Source organism: Dasypus novemcinctus, chromosome 9 (genome assembly GCF_030445035.2).
Source record: "Dasypus novemcinctus isolate mDasNov1 chromosome 9, mDasNov1.1.hap2, whole genome shotgun sequence".
In the NCBI taxonomy this organism is placed as follows: Eukaryota; Metazoa; Chordata; class Mammalia; order Cingulata; family Dasypodidae; genus Dasypus; species Dasypus novemcinctus.
The window spans coordinates 130,865,743-130,885,040 of record NC_080681.1 but is presented as its reverse complement, the minus strand read 5'-3'; the positions used below and the strand labels follow the sequence as shown (position 1 = coordinate 130,885,040).

At 56.0% G+C, this 19,298-nt stretch overlaps 1 protein-coding gene across 4 annotated transcripts in view; it reads left to right on the top strand.

The window, feature by feature from the left end:
* PRKCZ (protein kinase C zeta) overlaps positions 1 to 18,133 on the top strand; it is a 113,448-nt gene extending 95,315 nt beyond the window's left edge. For all 4 annotated transcript variants that reach the window (XM_071217825.1, XM_058304614.1, XM_058304616.1 and 1 more), the window contains 8 exons: positions 2,877 to 2,963; positions 3,612 to 3,747; positions 3,824 to 3,911; positions 4,225 to 4,344; positions 4,803 to 4,882; positions 5,192 to 5,281; positions 17,128 to 17,243; positions 17,431 to 18,133. In XM_071217825.1, coding sequence (XP_071073926.1) covers positions 2,877 to 2,963; positions 3,612 to 3,747; positions 3,824 to 3,911; positions 4,225 to 4,344; positions 4,803 to 4,882; positions 5,192 to 5,281; positions 17,128 to 17,243; positions 17,431 to 17,518 — 805 coding nt within the window. In that variant the 3' untranslated portion in view covers positions 17,519 to 18,133. The remainder of the gene's footprint in view (positions 1 to 2,876; positions 2,964 to 3,611; positions 3,748 to 3,823; positions 3,912 to 4,224; positions 4,345 to 4,802; positions 4,883 to 5,191; positions 5,282 to 17,127; positions 17,244 to 17,430) is intronic.
* Positions 18,134 to 19,298: the final 1,165 nt, after the last annotated feature.

Genomic DNA, 19,298 nt, shown 5'->3' with positions numbered 1-19,298 from the left:
CTGTTAAGGAGGCGCGTCTCCCCTGGGTGTGGAGCAGCCCAGCGAGCCCACACGGAGGGGGCGAGAGGGAGGGCACGGCCCCCGCTGGAGCGTCTGCGGTACCTCGTCCCCTGAGCAGCGCCGAGTAAAGACCCCCTTTTTTTTACTAGTTTTTAGGTCTCAGGGTCTCCCGGGGGTAGGTGACTTTCATGAAGCTCACGTGGTCGTGGGAGGCTGCGATGAGGAATACGTGATGCGCTCATAGTAGTGCCTGCTTCGTCGGGAGTGCTGGGCAGTGGTTATCTCTCTATCGTTATTCTTTATTTTTTATGTATTCCCCCCCCCGTTGTCTGCTTTCTGTCCATTTGCTGTGTGTTCTTCTGTGTCTGTTTGTCAGTGGCATGGGAATCTTTTTGTTGCATCATCTTGCCGCATCAGCTCTCTGTGCGTGCAGCGCCACTCCTGGGCAGGCTGGACTTTTTTTGTGTGGGGCGGCTCAATGCAGGGCACACTCCTTGCACATGGGGCTCCCCTACACAGGGGACACCCCTGCATGGCACTCCTTGCACTCATCAGCACTGCGTGTGGGCCAGCTCCACATGGGCCAGGAGGCCCTGGGTTTGAACCCTGGACCTCCGATGTGGTAGGCGGATGCTCCATCCATTGAGCCAAGTCTGCTTCCCTGTTACTCTTCATACTAGAGGTCAGTGTTTTTCGTAAAGGGCCAGGAGGCCGTTATTGTTGGTCTCCCAGCTACTCAGCTCTGCCCTGTAGACACAGCAGCTGGAGGGGGCTGTGTTCCAATAAAACTTTATTAACAAAAACAGGCAGTGGGCCGGAGCTCCCCGTCAGCCAGGCTGGGGTGATGAGATGACTCTGAAGCACGGAACAGAATCGAGACCCAAGAAGCAAGCAGCCCCTCCTTCCAAAAGCCGGCGTGCCTGACCCTCGTGTTCAGCCTTGTGTTTCAATTTCAAATCTAAATACATAATCAGAAGCTCCTTAGATGGTTTGCAGGAAGTGAACTTGCCTTGTGCCAAGTGATCTCTGCCCTCCAGGGATGGCAGAAGAACGGTCGTTTGAGAAACATTTCACCTGTGTTATCAAACTCCGGGATGCCAAGAGCTCTTATAAGGAGTAGAACAATTAATAGATTTGCTTTTTCCTTCCCTAATTCACTTTTGCCTCTCTGCAAGAGGCACTAATGAGCCACAGATATTCCAGAAGCAAACAAACAGTTCCAGGCGCTGGGCTGTTGACCTAAAAATCAGCAAGGTGCCCTCAGCAGGGAATCTCTGAAAAAATGGGTGTGAAGTTAATTTCTGAAAATTGACTCTTATTAAAATGCAGGGCAGGTCTTACTAGAAAAAGGAATCCCGTGGCGCCCTGTTTTGCGATGTGAAGGGTCCTTGGTGGCGTCCAACGGCCTCCCCCGCCGTGTCTTCAAATCACGCGATCGCGGTGACGAGGCCCAGCGCCGCCCGAGCTTTGTCGTGTCCCCTGACCTTGGCGCTGGCCAGCATCAGACGCGCAGTGGCCAAAGCAGAGCTCCTGACCTCCCCGCGGGGCCCAGCGCCCGCCCCGTCGCTACCCTGGAAATGGCCCCGGGTCCCTCACGGCTCCCGCACGGAGTCATGCCAGCTCCTCCCCCTGCGTGTCCCAGCTACGTCAGAGCAGGCGCTGCCCCCGCCTCTTCTTGCCACCTCTGGCCTCAGCGTCACCACCCACTGGCCGAGCCACCCTGTCCCCAAGCCTGGAGGTGGGACACACCTGCCCACACCCCACCTGCCCCACCTGCCCCCACCCTCCCCACCCTCCCCACCTCCCCACTTGCACCACCTGCCCCTCCCAACTGCCCACCTCCCCACCTGCCCCCTCCCACCTGCCCCCACCTGCCGCCCCCCTCCCCACCTGTGCCCACTCCACCTGCCTCTCCCCTCCGCACTTCCCCACCTGCTCAGAGCTTGGTGCCAGCAACAGGTCAGCAGATGGAGTCCCTCCCCGCGTGTCCATCACCTGCTCACCTGCTTCCTGGCTTTTCTCCCGTGCCCTGCGCACCTCCACACCCCTGCGCCGCCCCCTCTGCCTGGCGCCCCCACAGCGCTTTGCCCCCCCCACCCTCTGCGCTGCTCTGGCCCCTGCGGACCGCCACAGCCCCCTCCCCAGAGCATGGCTCTTCCCGCCCTCGGCCACCAGACCGCGGGGCACAGACGGGGGCTCCGTGCGGGGTCGTCGGCCCCTGGTGACGGGCCGGAGGCTGGATTCCAAAACCCAGGTGTCGGCAGAGCCCTGAGGGTCCCGGCAGGCCCCGGCTTTGGGCCGTCCCCCCGTCTGTCCACGTCCAGTTCTCCCCTTAGAAAGACCTCGGTCATGAGGGGCTCCGTCTCAGTCACACCCCGAGACCCCATCTCCAAACAGGTCAGGCAGCTTAGGGTGAACCTGTATCTAGGGGGACACTGTGCCCCTTGCAAGCCCCATCACGCCTCGGGCCGCGCCCTTCAGTCCGAGGCGGCGTGCCCACCTGGGGGGCTGAGCCCCGGCCTGCGCGAGGGAGCCGACGTGTGGGGGGGTGACGCGAGGCCACGTCTCGTTTCTTTGCGCCCTGGGTCTTCCTGAAGCCAGAGCCGCTTCCCGCCTGAAAGGAGGTGCCGGCCTTGGCCGGGCTTGGCCGTGGCCTGGCCTTGCGGCCGTCCATCCTTCCTGGCCCCTGGAGCTGCTGGTGGTCCTGGTCCGCCACCTTGTCCCCGGCCGCCCGGGGGAGATGGACGCGGTGCAGGAGGGGCAGGGGCCAAAGGAGGCTGGCAGCCGCCCGAGCGACCCCATGCTCGAGCTCGCGGGCACGTCCGGCTGGCGGCCCCTCCTGGACCCATCCCCGCTCAGCCTCCTCCCCCCGTCAGGTTGTTCCTGGTCATAGAGTACGTCAACGGCGGCGACCTCATGTTCCACATGCAGAGGCAGCGGAAGCTTCCGGAGGAGCACGCCAGGTGGGTGCCGCTGCACAGGGGCGCGGGCGCACGCCGTCCTCGGAGGTCAGCGGCGAGATGGGAAGGAGCTGGGGTCTGGGGGGGGGGACAGCTTCCCCCGCGCAGCCGGGGGCGCGGGACGGGGTCGGCTTGGACTCCCTGCGCTCAGTGCTCCGGCGTCTCGGGGTCGCCCTTCGCTTTGCTGGGGGCCCCGGCGCCACGGTTTTGTCCTCCGCCCTGCACATGGGGCCGGAAAGTGCCGGTGCTGCTCCTGGGCCTGTGGACAAGGGCGACGAGCCCGAGCCTGCCCGGCGGTGGGAAAACCGCGGCTGCGTCGCTCCCCGCAGACCCCGGCGGCAGCCCCCGCCCGCCCACCCGGCCCCTCGTGTGCGCTTCGGGCGGGTCGCCCCTCTGCTTCCCGCGCAGCCCTCGTCCACACCCGCTTCTCTCACAGCCCCGTGCCTTCTGCGCCGCTTGCGTCCTTGGGGGCAGGGGGTGGTAGGGGCAGCCCACCCCTGGCGCTGCCACCCGGGCGGAGTCGATTTCACACTTTCGGGAACTCCTCGGTCCAGGCCGGGCCGGTTCGCCCGTGGAAAGCCGGGGCCGGCGGTGGGTGCCCGGGCGCACCGTTGGCCCCCAGCGTGCTCCCGCTGACGGCCGTGCCCGCAGGTTCTACGCCGCGGAGATCTGCGTCGCCCTGAACTTCCTGCATGAGCGCGGCATCATCTACCGAGACCTGAAGCTGGACAATGTGCTGCTCGACGCCGACGGGCACATCAAGCTGACGGACTACGGCATGTGCAAGGTGAGGCGCGCGGCCCCCCGTTCCCGCCCCTGGCCCCGCCCCACCCCCGCCCCCGGTGACGAGCCTCGTCCCGCAGGAAGGCCTGGGCCCTGGAGACACGACGAGCACGTTCTGCGGGACCCCAAACTACATCGCCCCCGAGATCCTGAGAGGCGAGGAGTACGGTGAGCGTCGCGCAGCAGGGCGCAGGACGCTGACCCCGGCCGCACGCGGGCGCGGACCCCTCCCCGGGAGCGTTTGCCTCCCTGCACTGCTGCTCGGAGGGGGCAGGGCTGTGGGCAGGGCCGGGGGGCAGGGGGACAGGGGACAGGCGGGGGCAGGGAACGGGCGGGGAGCTGCATCGTCACCTGAACCTCGGCTCTGCCCGGGACACGGCATGGCAGCAGCGGGCTGCGTGCCGAGCGTCCCTGGAGCCAGCCGTGCCCCGTTGACGGCAGCGCCCAGGCTGCTCGGGCGTGACCGGCGCTCTCGCCCCAGGGTTCAGCGTGGACTGGTGGGCGCTGGGCGTCCTCATGTTCGAGATGATGGCGGGGCGCTCCCCGTTCGACATCATCACCGACAACCCCGACATGAACACGGAGGACTACCTGTTCCAAGGTGCGTGGCCGCCGGGGCGCAGGGTCTGGCTCTCCCACCCCCACGGGTGCCCTGGGGCATCGCGGCTGGGAGCCGCAGCGCACCTACCACCCACTGGCCACGCCCGGCTCTCCAGCGGCCCCCGGGGCGGGCTGACCGCGAGCCCGTAGCCCACCGGGAGAGACCTGCTGCCCCGGCGGTGCGCGCCCAGGCCCAGCCCGTCCCCCCAGCACGTGTCCCCGGCCCCGTCCTCCCGGAAGTGCCCAGCTCCCGCTCCGGTCAGGAAGCCCTGGCAGCGCCGTGTCCAGGCTGCCACACTCCGCCCTCTGGCAGTCACTCCTGCGGCTGTGGCCACGGCCCCTGGGTGCGGGGCCTGGGGGGCGGGGAGGGGGCTCGCAGGCAGACGCCGCAGGATCGGAGTCCGGGCCGCATGCGTGGGGGCAGCAGGGGGCGGCGGGCCTGACGGCCGGCCTTTGCAGTGATCCTGGAGAAGCCCATCCGGATTCCGCGCTTCCTCTCGGTCAAGGCCTCGCACGTGCTGAAAGGCTTTTTAAACAAGGTGAGCGTCGCAGCGGGCGGGTGGGCCTCGGGGCCTCGGGGCCTCGGCGTTGCTGCACGCCCGACGCGCACGGGCACTCTGCTTCGTTCTCTGAGCCCTGCATCCTAGGAGGTCCCGTTTTTGTTAATATCTAACAACAAAAAGTGGGAAATTACGCCCAAGAGAAACTTAACGAACGTGCCAGGGGAAGGGCGGGCCTGGGGTCAGCTGGGGTCGGCGCCTTGACTCTCGGCACGGAAGCGGGACGCTGCCTGGTGGCGTTCCGTTGCTCAGGCCCTGACCCTGTCCTTTCTTGAACTCTGACCCCAGGATCCCAAAGAGAGGCTCGGCTGCCGGCCGCAGGCGGGGTTTTCCGACATCAAGTCTCACGCCTTCTTCCGCAGCATAGACTGGGACCTGGTAAGCGGCGCAAGCCGGCTCCACGGGTGGTGGGCAGCACGTGGGGTGGGCGTGCGGTGGGCACGTAAGCGGGACGCCACACATGTGCTGCCCCCCGGGGCGCTGGTGCCAGCTCGTGTCAGTGCTTGGGGAGGGCGGCCCATCCAGGTGCCCAGACAGGGCACCTTCGGGGGGCGGCGGCTCATCCTGCGGTCAGCCGTGTGGCGCCGAGGACCCCGTGCCCCGGGCGCAGTGGGATGGAAACGACGTGAGGGGAGGGGCTGCACTCCAGGGCCTTCCATGCGACGCAGGGGACAGGAGGGTCATGTGTGAGAGTCCAGGGCGAGGAGGGGAGCGGGTCATCTCCGAGGACGGGCGCTTTGGCCATCTTTGGAGACACGGCCCCATGGCCAGGCCGGGTGCTGCCCGCTGCCCGCCTGGGGCCCCGTGGGGCGTCCTTGGTCTGTGGACACCACCTGGCCGGTGCTGGTGGGGCCGGCCCAGAGGGGTGCGTCTTTCGTTTCAGGGCTGCCTTTCGCAAGTGTCCGTTCTCAGCGCTGCCCCGTGGTCAGCGGGTGCGGCCGCAGCGGTCACTGGGGAAAGCCGCTGTGACTCCAGGGCCACCGTTCCTTCCTGGGCCTTAGTCTCCTCATTGCTGAAGCAGATGCCTTGCAAGGGGCCAGCTTAAGCAACAGGAATTTTCTGAGTTGTGGTTTTGAGGCCAGAAGTCCAAAGTGGAGATGTCCTCAAGGCGCTCCCCAGCAGGCCGCGGTGGCCGGGGGCTTTCGGCGCGCGGGGCGGCCCCTCCTGGCTGCCCGGTGGAGACGTCCAGCTCCTGGCCATTCCTCTGGCTCCTCCCCCGTGCCCGTTCCTAAAGGGCCTGGGACCCCCTCGCCACGCTGGGCCACACCTCACCTGAGGTCCCGTCATCGGAGGGCCCCGTTTAAGATGGGCTCACGCCCACTGCCCCAAGCCACCCCCCACCCACTGGGCCCCAGAAGACACACTGTTTTTACGCACAGCCTGCACTCCCCCCCCCCCTGCACGACCCCCCAGCCTCGGGTCATTCGGGAACGTTGGTCAGCCCCGTCCCAGCACAGTCAGCTGGGGTGGGCCCGTCCTGGGGCACGGCCCCCGTCCGTGGACTGCCAAGCCTGGGGAGCCCGCTGTCTGCTTCCACCGTTCAGGGAGGGCCAGGCTCGGGATCAGCATTCCCCCTCTGGAAGGGAGACACCGAGCAGAGCAGGACAAAGCGTCAGGTGCTCGGTCGAGCGTGGCGCGGGGCCCGCCCCTGCCGAACGCTTGCCTGGCGGCCGTCCTCCCCAAAGCGGGGGTGAGGGCCGGGGTGGCAGCGCTCCCCCTGAACCATGGGGACCGCAGGGCCCCCCTCCAGGCCCTGGGCAGGTGGTCCGCCCTCCTCCAAGCGCAGGGTCTGCGCTCTGGGCCCCGACGGTGTCTTCAGCCCGGGCCTCGGCTTCCGTAGCTCTGCGCTTCTCCTCGCCCCTTCCCATAGTCCAGGCTGGCAGTGGTTCTGCCCGTGCACGTTTTACAGAAACCTTGTCGGCTCCGCGTACAGCTCACAGGGATCCAAACTGTCGGGCAGGAGGCTGTCCCCAGGCGCTTCCTGGATGCCTGTGTCTCCCGGCCAGGCTGGCACTGGAAGGCCAACGGTTCTCCAGGAACTCGCTTTCCGGAAGCTCTGGCAGGTCCCTGGTGGAGCCACTTCCAGCCCCAGCCTCGGCACACTGTGCAGGCTCAAATTTTCCAAACTGCCGGTTTCTGGTTTCTTCGTGCGCAGGAGTTCAGGTCTCAGCTTAAGCCTGTCCTCTCTCATCTCACTATTCGCTGAAAGGAGAAACCAGGCTAGCCTTCCACACTCAGCCTGGAAATCTCAACTAAATATCCAGCTTCATCGCCTTCAAGGTTTGCCTCCCATCCAACATCAGAACCCAGTTTCACCAAGTTCTCTGCCACTTTTAAACAAGGAGCACCTTTCCTCGGTTTCCACTTCTACCAACATCCTGTTCATGACAAGTTACGTGTCCTCTAAGGCATCACAGGCTCTCTCTACAGCGCTCGTCATTTTTGTGAACTAGAGTAGTTGTAGGTTTACAGAAAAATCATGCATAAAACGCAGAGTTCTCATATATTACCCTCTAATTAACACCCTGCGTTATGTGGTATATTTGTTACAATTCCGAAAAGCACTTTCAAATTGTACTGTGGGGAAACAGATTTGGCTCAACGAATAGAGTGTCCGCCTACCAAATGGGAAGTCCAGGGTTCAAACCCAGGGCCTCCTGACCTGTGTGGAGCTGGCCCATGCGCAGTGCTGATGTGCATATGGAGTGCCGTGCCATAGATGGGTGTCCCCTGTGTAGGGGAGCCCCACACACAAGGAGTGCACCCCGTAAGGAGAGCCGCCCAGCGTGAAAAAAGCGCAGCCCACCCAGGAGAGGTGCCCACACATACAGAGCTGATGCACCAAGATGATGCAACAAAAAAGAGATGCAGTTTTCCGGTGCCACCGTGGGTGCAAGCAGGCACAGAAGAACACACAGCAAGTGGACACACAGCAGACAACAGGGGTGGTGGGGGGGGAGGAGAGAGAAAATCTTTTTGAAAAAAGAATTGTACTATGAACTATAGTCCATTTCCATTAGGGCTCACTGTGTGTTTTACAGCCCTCGGTTTGCTTTAAATTTTTTTTTTTCTAGTGACACAACTTAAAATTTCTCCTTTTAACCACATTCACATATATCGTTCAGGGCTGTTAATTATATTCACAGTGTGCTGCCATCACCACCATCCAATAACAAAACTTTTCCACTGTTGCAAATAGGAACCCTGGACATTTTCAGGCTCAACTCCACATTCCCGACCCCAGCCCGTGCCCTGGAACCTGCATTCAAGATTCTTTTTTTTTTTTTTTTTAAGATTTATTTATTTATTTAATTTCCCCCACTCCCCTGGTTGTCTGTTTTCTGTCTTTTTGCTGCGTCTTGTTTCTTTGTCCGCTTCTGTTGTCGTCAGCGGCAAGGGAAGTGTGGGCGGCGCCATTCCTGGGCAGGCTGCTCTTTCTTTTCACGCTGGGCGGCTCTCCTTACAGGGTGCACTCTTTGCACGTGGGGCTCCCCCACGCGGGGGACACCCTTGCGTGGCACGGCACTCCTTGCACGCATCAGCACTGCACATGGACCAGCTCCACATGGGTCAAGGAGGCCCAGGGTTTGAACCGCGGACCTCCCATGTGGTAGACGGACGCCCTAATCACTGGGCCAAAGTCCGTTTCCCTGCATTCAAGATTCTGACCCCACGAGTTGGCTTATTCGAATTATCTCGCAACAGTGCAGTCATACAGTGTTTGTCTTTCCGTGTCTGGCGTGTTCGACGCAGTGTCTTCAGGGCTCATCCACGTTGTCGCATGGACTGCGTTCCTTTCTAGGGCTGGATCATAGTCCATCTTGTGACTGTCACATCTCGTTTCTATGCGTATCATAGTTTGATCACACTGTCTATTCCAGACTCCTTTCATTGTTCTGAACCAAAACTCATACTGATTTAGAAATAACCCCCCAACCGCAGACCCCACCCCTGGAGCCACCCCATTCTACTTCCCGACTCTGTGAATGTGTTTCTTTTAAGCGTTTCATTCCAGAGAGATCATAGACCGTCCTTTGGTGCCCGCCGGCTTACCTCACTTCGTGTGATGTCAGCGGGCTCGTGCCTGCCATGGCGTGGACCAACCCTGCACTTGTCTTCACGGCCGAATAGCCTTCCATTTATGGCTGCCCCACACCTGCTTGTCCGTTCCTCTGTGGATGACACATGGTTGCTTCCACCTTTTGGCAGGTGTGAATAATGTTGCGACAAGCACTGGTGTCTAATTATCTGTCCAAGTCCCTGCTTTCAGTGCTTTCAGTGCTTTCAGTGCTTTCAGTGCTTTCAGTAGACCTGGAGTGGACTTGCTAGGTCTTAGGCTCATTCTAGGGTTAGTTTTAGGAGGAACTCCCAAACTATTTTCACAGTGCCATGCCATTTTCTATTCCCAACAGGACACAAGGTTTCCTATTGTCACCAACACTTGCTCTTTTCAGTTGTTTTTTAATAATAACCATCCTAATGGGTGTGAAGTGGTATCTCAGTTTCAATTTGCATTTCCCTAATGGATAATGATGTTGCGCGTCTTCTCATGTACGTATTAACCACTGAGCATCGTCTGTGGAGAAACGTCTATTCAGACCCTTGGTCCATTATTTAATTGGATTGTCTTTTTGTTGCTGAATTGAAGGAGTTCTCTATATATTCTGGATATAAAACCCTTATCATTTTTGTGGTGTTTTGTCCCATTCTGTAGGTTGTCTTTTCCATTTCTTGCTAATGTCCTTTGATGCACAGAAGTTAATTCTGATGAAGTCCCTCACATTTTTTATATTTCTTTCATTGCTCAAGCTTTTGTTGCAGAATCTAAAAACCCATTGCCTACTACAAGATCCTGAAGACATTTCCTGATGTTTCCTTGCAAAAATTTTATAGTATCGGCTCTTCTGTTTAGGCTTTGATCCATTTTGAATTAATTTTTGTATATGTTCAGAGGTAGGCGTCCACATTGCTTCTTTTCCATGTGATTTCCAGTTGTCCCAGCACCATTTTAAGAGACTGTTATTTTCACATTGAGTTGACCTGGCACCCTTGTTGAAAATCAACTGGCCACAGATTTGTTGGATTTAACTGTGGACCCTCAATTCATTTCCATTGGCCTATATGGTTATCCTTATATCAGAACCATACAATTTGTTGTTGTTGCTGTTTAGGAGGTACCAGGGGTTGAACCCAGGACCTCGTACATGCTAAGCAGGTGCTCAACCACTGAGCACCCCCACAGTTTTAGTTAATGTAGTTCAGTAGTAAAATTTTGAAGTCAGCAAGGGTGAGTCACCCACCTTTGTTCTTTTGCAAGATTGTTTTGGCTATTCAGGGCCCTTTACAATTCCACATGAACTTGAGGATCAGCTTTTCCATATCTGCAATAAAGGCTACTGGAATTTTGATAAGGATGGCATAGAAATCGCATTAGGTAGAATTGGTATTTTAACAATAGTACATCTTCTAATCCATGAACGTGGATGTCTTTCCACTTACTTAGGTCTTAATTTCTTTCAGCAGTGCTTCGTAGTTGTCAGTGTACAAGTCTTTCACCTCTTTGGTTATATTTATTGCCAAGTATTTTACTCTTTGATGCTACTGTAAATGGAATTATTTTCTCGGTTTCCTTTTCAGATTGTTCATTAGTGGTGTATAGAAAAGAAACCCACTGATCTCGGCACGTTTATCTTCTGTTATGCAATTTTGCTGAGTATATTAGTTCTAATAGCTTTTTTGTGGGTTTTCTGGGATTTTCTGTCTATAGGATTGTGTCATCTGTGGATAGTGATAAAGGCACTTCTTCCTGTTCAGTTGGGATGACTTTTGTTTCTTTTCCTCCTGGTTGCTGTGGCTGGAACGTCCAGGACAACAAGGAACGCCGTGACGGCAGGGGCGTCCTTGCGGTGTTCCCCGTCTTGGAGGGAACGCTTCTGGTCCTTCACCAGGAGGATAATATTTGCTGTGTTTTCATAAATGTTCTTGATTATGGTAGAAAGTTCCATTCTATTCCTAGTTTCCTGAGTGTTTTTATCATGAAAGGGTGTTGGATTTTTGTCAAAGCCTTTTCTGTATCAATCAAATTGATCATGCGGGTTTTCTCCTTCCCGGTCATGGCGTGTAATCCTTTCACTGCACTGTTGCATTTGGTTTGCCAGTATTTTGTTGAGGATTTTTGCATCTAATATTCATAAGGTAAATTAGTCATTTTCTTGTGCTGTTTTTACATGGCTCGGGTATGAGGGTAATGCTTGCCTCATAGGATGAGCTAGGAAATAATCACTCCTATTCTATTTTTGGGCATCCTTAGAGAAGAGTTAGTGTTAAATCTTTAAATATTTGGTAGAATTCAGCAGTGAAACCATCTAGTCCTGGATTTCCTTTCTTGGGAAGTTTTTGATTACTGATTCAACCTTTGTATTTGTTACAGGTCTGTTAAGATCTTTCAGTTCCCTCCTCTTAGTCCTTTTTATTTCTGTAAGGCCTGTAGTAAGGTCCCTGTCTCGTTCCTGAGTTTGTTCTTTGCGCCTCTCTCTGTCATTCTGGCTAAAGAGTTGTTGATTTTATCGATCATTTAAAAACAACTTTGTGTTAATTTTGTCGCTTTTCTGTTTTCTATTTCACTGATCTCTGCTCTAGTCTTTACTGTTTCCCTCCTTTCCCTGACTTTGGGTTTGGTTTGCTCTTTCTCTGCTAGTTCCTTTAGGTGTGAAGTTAGGTCATTGATTTGTGATCGTCTTTTTAAAATGTGGACTTTTAGAGCTATGAATTTCCTTCTGAGCACTCACTGCCTTTGCTTCATCACATAAGTTTTGGTATGTTGGGGTTTTGTTTTCATTCATCTCGAAGTACCCAGCGGGTATTTAATAGCACATCGTTTATTTCCGCATATTTCTAAATCTTCAAGTTTCCCTTGTGTTGTTGACTTCTAGTTTCATTCCATTGTGGTCCTTAAAAATACTTTGCATGGTTTCAGTATTTTAAATTTTACTAAGATTTGATTTGTGTCCTAAACATGTGTTCTGTCCTGGACGGTGTTCCGCGTGCACTTGAGAAGAACGTTGCAGCTGCCTGTGTTGGGTGGAGTGCTCCGTAAGCGACCATCGTTCTAATCGTTCAAGTGTTGTTCAAGTTCTGTGTTTCTTTATTGATCTTCTGTTTAGATGTTCTATCAACTATTGAAAGTGGTGCTTTGAAGTCTCCACTATTATAGAACTGTCTACTTTTCTCTTCAGTTCTGTCAATTTTTGCTTCACATATTTTGGGGCTCTCTTGTGAGGTGCATATATGTTTATAATTATTATGTCCTCTTGCTGATTCAGCCTTTTCTCAATATTTAATATCCTTTGTCTTCTGTAATCTTTTTAGACTCTGCTCCATTATTGCATTTTTTTTTAATTTAGTTGCTTTTTTCTAGTGTACCATTTTTATTCCTTTTTTCTCTTCTATTTTCTATACTTTTTAAAGTTATTTTCTTAGTGGTTACCTTTGTGATTACAATGAACACCTTAAACTAATAACCTACTTCCACTAGTACCAACCTAGTTTCAGTACTGTGCTAACTCTCTAATCCTATATATCTCTAACCCTCCCCGTCTATATTGTTATTATCTAAGTTTATATCTTTATACACTGCCTATTAACATAGATTTTAAGTGTTATTTACACATTTGCCTGTTAAGTCACATAAGGAGGAAAAAAGCAGTTACAAACCCAAAGTACAATAACATAGGAGTTTATGTTTATCTATGTAGTCACTGTATTAGCCAAAGGGGTGCTGATGCCAAATACCAGAAATCTGCTGGACATTATAAAGGGTATTTAATTGGGGTAGGAGCTTACAATTACCAGGCTATAAAGCATAAGTTACTTCCCTCATCAAAGTCTGTTTCCGCACGTTGGAGCAAGATGGCTGCCGACGCCTGCGAGGGCTCAGGCTTCCTGGGCTCCTCTGGGCTCAGCTCCTGTTTCCTCCACAAGGTCAGCTGCAGACTATCAGGTGAACAGCTCTGTGTCTTTCCCTGGGGCTCCAGCTTAAGGCTTAAGCATTGAACTCCAACATTAAAACTCCAACATCAGAAACCTGCACCCCACCAAGAGGCGGGGACTCAACACCGTAATCATAACTCAGTCACGCCCAGGTACAGCTCAGATCACACACATAATCCAGTCTCTGTTTTTGGAATTCATAACCATATCAAACTGCTACAGTCGCCTTCACCAGTGTTATTTCTTCAAGCAGCTTTGAATTAGTGTCTAGCGTCCTTTTATTTCAGCCTGTGGTGCTCCCTCAGCACTTCTTTTTTTTTTTTTTTTTTAATATTTATTGTTTATTATTATTTTTTAATTACATTAAAAAAATATATATGAGGTCCCATTCAACCCCACCGCCCCCGCCCCCCACTCCCCCCACAGCAACACTCTCTCCCATCATCGTGATACATCCATTGCACCTGGTAAGTTCATCTCTGAGCATCACTGCACCCATAGTCAATGGTCCACATCATAGCCCAGACTCTCTCACGTTCCATCCAGTGGGCCCTGGGGGGATCTACAGTGTCCCGTAATTGTCCGTGAAGCACTATCCAGGACAACTCCACGTCCTGAAAACGCCTCCACATCTCATCTCTTCCTCCCGTTCCCCACACCCAGCAGCCCCCATGGCTACCGTTCCCACACCCATTCCACATTTTCTCTGTGGACATTGGATTGGTTGTGTCCATTGCACATCTGTGTCAAGTGAGGGCTTAGATTCCACATGGGTACTGGATGCACTCTTCCCGCCTCTAGTTGTAGACACTCTAGGCTCCATGTTGTGGTGGTTGACCTTCTTCAACTCCATGTTAGCTGAGTGGAGTAAGTCCAATAAGTCAAAGTGTAGGAGCTGAAGTCTGTTGAGGCTCTGGGCCTGGGTGTCATATTATCAGTCCAGAGATTCAAATCCCCTACATATATCTTAAACCCAGCACCAACTACAATTCCAATAAAGTAGCATGCAAGTCTTGTGAAAAGAGATCCCCTCTGAGTCCATTTCCATCACGCAGAAACACCAGCTCCAAAGAAGGGCCATCTGTCATGGCAGTGAACCCCTTCTGCCATGACCATAGAACCCGTGGGTCTCTTTATCCCTCAAAAGAACCAATACCTGGGGTTGTATCTACCTTATCTGTCTCTTAGACTCTGTTCAGTTGTACATAGGGGTATTCCTTCTGACAACCTCCAGACTCTTTTTTAGAGACTCACAGCCTTATAATCTCATTTCTCCTTTCCATTTCCCCCTTACATTAGGTCAAACCGCTTCCCGAAGTCATGTTATTATATGTAGATAGGTATATTCTGCTGTTCCGCATTGAATCTTTAATTCAAGGTCATTTTCTAGTTGCTTCTTCAGCTGGTATGTGGTAGTGATCCCTCAGTGCCAGGGAGGCTCATCCCCGGGTGTCGTGTCCCACGCTGGGGGGAATGCATCACATCTACACGCTGAGTTTGGCTGTGAGAGTGGCCACATTTGAGTAACATGAAGGCTGTCAGGAGGAAACCCCCAGGCACAATGCTACTCTAGGCCTTGTTCTTATTGCAGGTGCATAGGCTCAAAAGTGTAGCCATTAGTATCAAGAGCCCACTGTTGGGCCCTCCTTCCTGGTTCTTGCCGTTGCACCTGGAGGATTGCCGCTGCTCTCCCAGGGCCCACAACAGTGACCCCCCGGCCAGGAGCCCAGTACCCCCCCCAGCTGTTGTTTTTAATTGTTTCCACTATGAGTATATATAGACATTACCATATACCCTGGGCATATGCCCTGTATAACTCCCTGTCAACCATATATATCCTGTCAATAACATCCCATATCAGTATTCCTCCGCTGCCATTGTTGAACCACTCTGTGATCCAAAACTTCCCGTAAAGTGAATCCCAACATAATGTCAGCTTCAGAAGAGTCTTAGATCACCAAAATTCATATATACAATATACAGTATTTCCCCAGATCCACTATAAAACCTTTTCCCTTCCACAGCAATAATCTTTTAACTTATTCATATCATATTTCCTGAAACTGATGTACAGATTCCGAAACTATAGTTTTCAAACAAAGTAACATTTGTGCTTACTATGTGGTCCATACTTTAGGTTGTACAGTTTTCTAAATTTTTTAGTTATCCTATGTTTTGTCTTATGGTTTTCATTATTAGTCTGTCGTCCCCTATATGTTTTTGGTGTAATATTAGCTGTTTTATATTCATCCTCGTGTACTCTCACATAACTCCTCTTTTGCCCCCTTATTTACCTTTGTTCCATCCATTGCACGTCCATTTTCCCCTCCCCTTAGGGCCCACAACGCCTGCCAATCTAATGCCCCCCTCAGCACTTCTTGCAGGCAGTCTTCTGCTAATGAACTCTTTCAACATTCATTTATCTGTGAATGTCGTAATTCCTCCATTATTTTTGAAAGATAGTTTTGCTGGATATAGAATTCTCATTTGGGAGTTTTTTCTTTAAAGGATTTAAGTCAGCCATCCCGTCGTCTTCCGGGCTCTGTGGTTTCTGACGAGAAGTCCACTGTTAGACCACTGGGCGTCCCTCGGATGTGCTGAGTCGCTTCTCTCTCGCTGCTCTCAGATTCCCCTCTCTCTCTTTGGGTTTGACGGTTTTGCTCCCCGTGTCCTGGTGTCGATCTGTGAGTCGTGCTTGGAGGTTGCTGAGTTTCCTGGATGAGGATTTTCATGTCTTTCATCAGATTGAGCAAGTTTCTAAGTCATTCTGTGTTCGAATACTTCTCCTGCCCCTTTCCTCGTCCTTCAGGGCTCCCATCGTCCAGGTATTGCTGTGTCTGAGGGTGCCCCACAGGTCCTTCAGGTTTTCTTCATTTTCCTTCATTCTTTTTCTTTCTGCTTTTCTTTCTGCTGCTCACACTAAATAATTTCCATTGCCTTGTCTTCGAGTTTGCAAGATACACTGGGACCAGTTTTGGGGCTGGCGTCCCCAAACCCTGAAAGTCAGCTGAAAGCCCCAGCGTCTCTAGCAGGGGCCCCAGCACGGAAGATAATTAAGCACCAAAGACTTTTTCCTGAAACCGAGTGACCAGTGAGGAGGAGAAATGGAAAGCAGGGGCCTCTGGAGAGGTTGGGAGCTGTGGCCCTTGTCTCCACCACGACCGAGGCCAGCCAAGGCAGGGCAGTGCTTGCCCTGCTGTTACTTCTCTCAGCTGCCCACGGACCCCTGCCCGATGGTGCGTGCGCACGCACACACACACGGTAACGGCCCTGCCTGCGGAGACCTCGTTCCCGTGCCCTGCATCGGCTTCCAGCCTTTGGCTCAACCATGGGAGATGGGCCTCTTTGCCCAAGACCTGGAGTAGATGCCACTGGTGGCTGCCACGGGCGTGGGGAAGGCGCTGTCCACCTCGGTGGTGACGCTCTAACTTCTTCCACCCAACTCACCGCAGAACTGTCTCTGCACCGCCCCAAACCACATGGGATTCCTTCGGGGCTCCAGGCCCTTCCCTTTGAGATTGGGATCGTTGCTCTTGGCCGCTCCGGTGTAGACCGGGGGTTGGGGGAGTGGCCTTCACGCTCAGGGGGGGCCTGGGGATTGTCCCTCCCGGCCTCGGCCAGTTCCCTCATTCGGGGCAGGGATAGCACCCAGCGCCACCCCACAACGGCGGAGTCTCGGGCTGGCCATGCCCAGCCTTCCGAAGGACCCGTCTGGACGCCCGGGCAATGGGGCGTGTGAACCAGCTGCCCTGCCCAGAGCGGGTGGCCTGTGCCGGTGCTTCCTCGCTGACGCGCTGGGTGCCACACGTGGCTGGGAGCAGCGGCCCCACGTGGCAGGGTCTTGTGGCCCGCTCACTGAGCGAGTCTGGGTTCTGGGGACCTGCCTGGCCAGCACAGGGGCACAGCACTTACCTGTGGCGGGGGGAGGCAGGTGGGCTTGTAGGGGCCACAAGCCACGGAGGAAAGGAAAGCCTGTGTGCGCGGTGCAGGGGCCCCCTGGGGCGGCATGGCGGTTCCCAGGGCGGCGGGCGGCCCCACACCCTGTGCTTCTGGAACACTTTCAGTTCACGTAGGGTTTTTCAGGCTCTGGATGCGGCCTCCTAAGCTTTTACCGGTGTTTTAAGGAACAACCTGTCAGGATTGTGGCGCCAAGCGTGCCTGAACGCCAAGGCTGCTCTGATTCCGTGGTGCGACTCGCAGCCACGGTTCTGACCCGGTTTCCTTGCCACGCACAGCTGGAGAAGAAGCAGGCCCTGCCTCCGTTCCAGCCGCAGATAACAGACGACTACGGCCTGGACAACTTTGACACGCAGTTCACCAGCGAGCCCGTGCAGCTGACCCCGGACGACGAGTGAGTCCGCCGCGGGGGGCGGCGAGGGCCGGGGGTTTGCGGGGAGGCCGCGAGTGCTGCCGTCGGGACCGCCCGGCCTCGGTCAGGCCCGCCGCCCGCTCGCCCGCGCCCTCCGGCGTCCCCCCGTGGGCGTGGCGTCGGCCCTGCCGGCAGCGCGCCCACGCGGCCCCCTCGCCCCTCGCCCCAGGGACGTCATCAAGAGGATAGACCAGTCGGAGTTCGAGGGCTTCGAGTACATCAACCCGCTGCTGCTGTCCACCGAGGAGTCCGTGTGAGGCCGCGGCGCCTGGCGGGCAGACCGTGGGAGCCGCTCGTACCTTCGCCCTCCGCTGCAGCGCGTGCATGCCAGGCTGGGCGCGGGGCGGCGCGCCAGGCCGGACGCTTGCTGCTGAGACCGCGGAGAGGAGCCCCGCGCCCGGCGCGGAGGGACTTGCCGCCACGTCCGGGGAGAGCGTGTGCGCCCGTGGGGCGGGATCGCGGCGCCCAGGAGCCCTGCTGTGTAAAGTCCTGGGAATAAATGTCACTATGGTGTCGCAGCCCCCTCTCGATGCCTTCTTTCCACGAGTGGCCCTGCCGGAGCCCCAGGAGCCATGTCCTTGAGCAGCAGGGTGTAGGTTGGGGTGCAGTTTAAGTGCCTGGAGGGACACTCTGCAGTGAAGAATTTCTACGGACTCGGAGCGTTTTCTAGATCCCGGTAAGTCCCTGTTGCTCATGTTCAACAAGTACTTTGACACAGACCGTGGGACGCGCCGCGTGGCCGCGTCAGCACCTGGGACTGCAATGAGGAAATTGGATTCGAGGTTTTAAAACGTTGCTTTACCAAAGCACGGGTACACCAAAAAAGAAAACTGATGCTAAACCTGCACAAAATATATTTGTGGAAACTCTGAGCAGTGCCTCCGTGGTGTCTTGTGTTGTCAGCGGTGCAGAACGCGGCATCGAGGCCCGGGAAGGGGGGTGGGCAGCGGCCCCTGGGGCCCCACAGCAGCCCGGCCCTGTGACGTGAACACGTCCCGGCCCCGACACAGGCCCCCGCTCGTGCCCCTTCTGCACAGGCGTCCCGGCGAGGCCAGCAGGGGCCATTCCTGAAAGAGGTCCTGCCTGGCCCCGCGTGGCCGCGTGACCATGTCCTTTAAGTCGGGGCGGCAGGGGCAGGCATGCCCCATGTGTCCCCTCGCTCCCGGGGGTGGGGGTGGCACTGTGGGCAGGCACAGGCCCTGGCGGCAGGGACGCAGCGGGGCGGCTCGCCTCCGCCCACCCCCAGGCCCACCCTCACTGGCCACCTCGGCGCCGCCCCAGCTGGGTGGCTCTTTACCAGCGCTCCTGAGCTTAGCCGGCGAACATCCGCGCCCCCAGAGGAGAAGGACCCCCAGGCAGAACCGAGTGCCACTGCCCAGCTCGGCAGTGGCCGAGGAGTGGTGGCCCTGGACAGAGCCGCTGGGCTGGGACCTGCAGGCAGAGCTGCCGGCACTGGCTGCGGCGAGGCGGTGTGGCCGGGCGGGGGCCCCGGGCGGACGCCTGCAGGGGGCGCGGGCTGCGAGGCCCAGGCCGGGGTGGCCCCTTAAGCGCATGACGTTCACCACGGGGCGCCGGCCTGGCTGCGCACGTGCCAGGCGGGGGGGAGTGTCCTGCCGGTGGCGGGAGGGCTGTACGTGCAGTACCTGCTTCTGTGGGCGCAACGAGCCGCCGACGTCCTCACGCGTGGTTTGACGATAAAGCCCAGTGCTGGCAAAGGGCCCGGGCCCACGAACGCACGTGAGCTGCTTTACTGTGAGGCCGTGGCCACACGCCGGCCGCTTTCCTTGCAGGGTCAGCATTCTCCCCTCGGCTGATCTATTAAAGATTTCCCGAAAAAGCTCGTGTCGTTGTTTTCACTAAAAGTGGACGTCTCCACAAGCAAAGGTTTTGGAGCCCGTTTTGAAAGGAAACCCTGGATTTCTACACGTTCGCCTCGGATTCTCACGTCATGCCTGACCCCTCCCGGCGTCCACGCCCCGGCCAGGTCCCTCGGGCCACTGAAGAGGCCCCTTTGCCCCACTTCCACCCCCGCGCCGG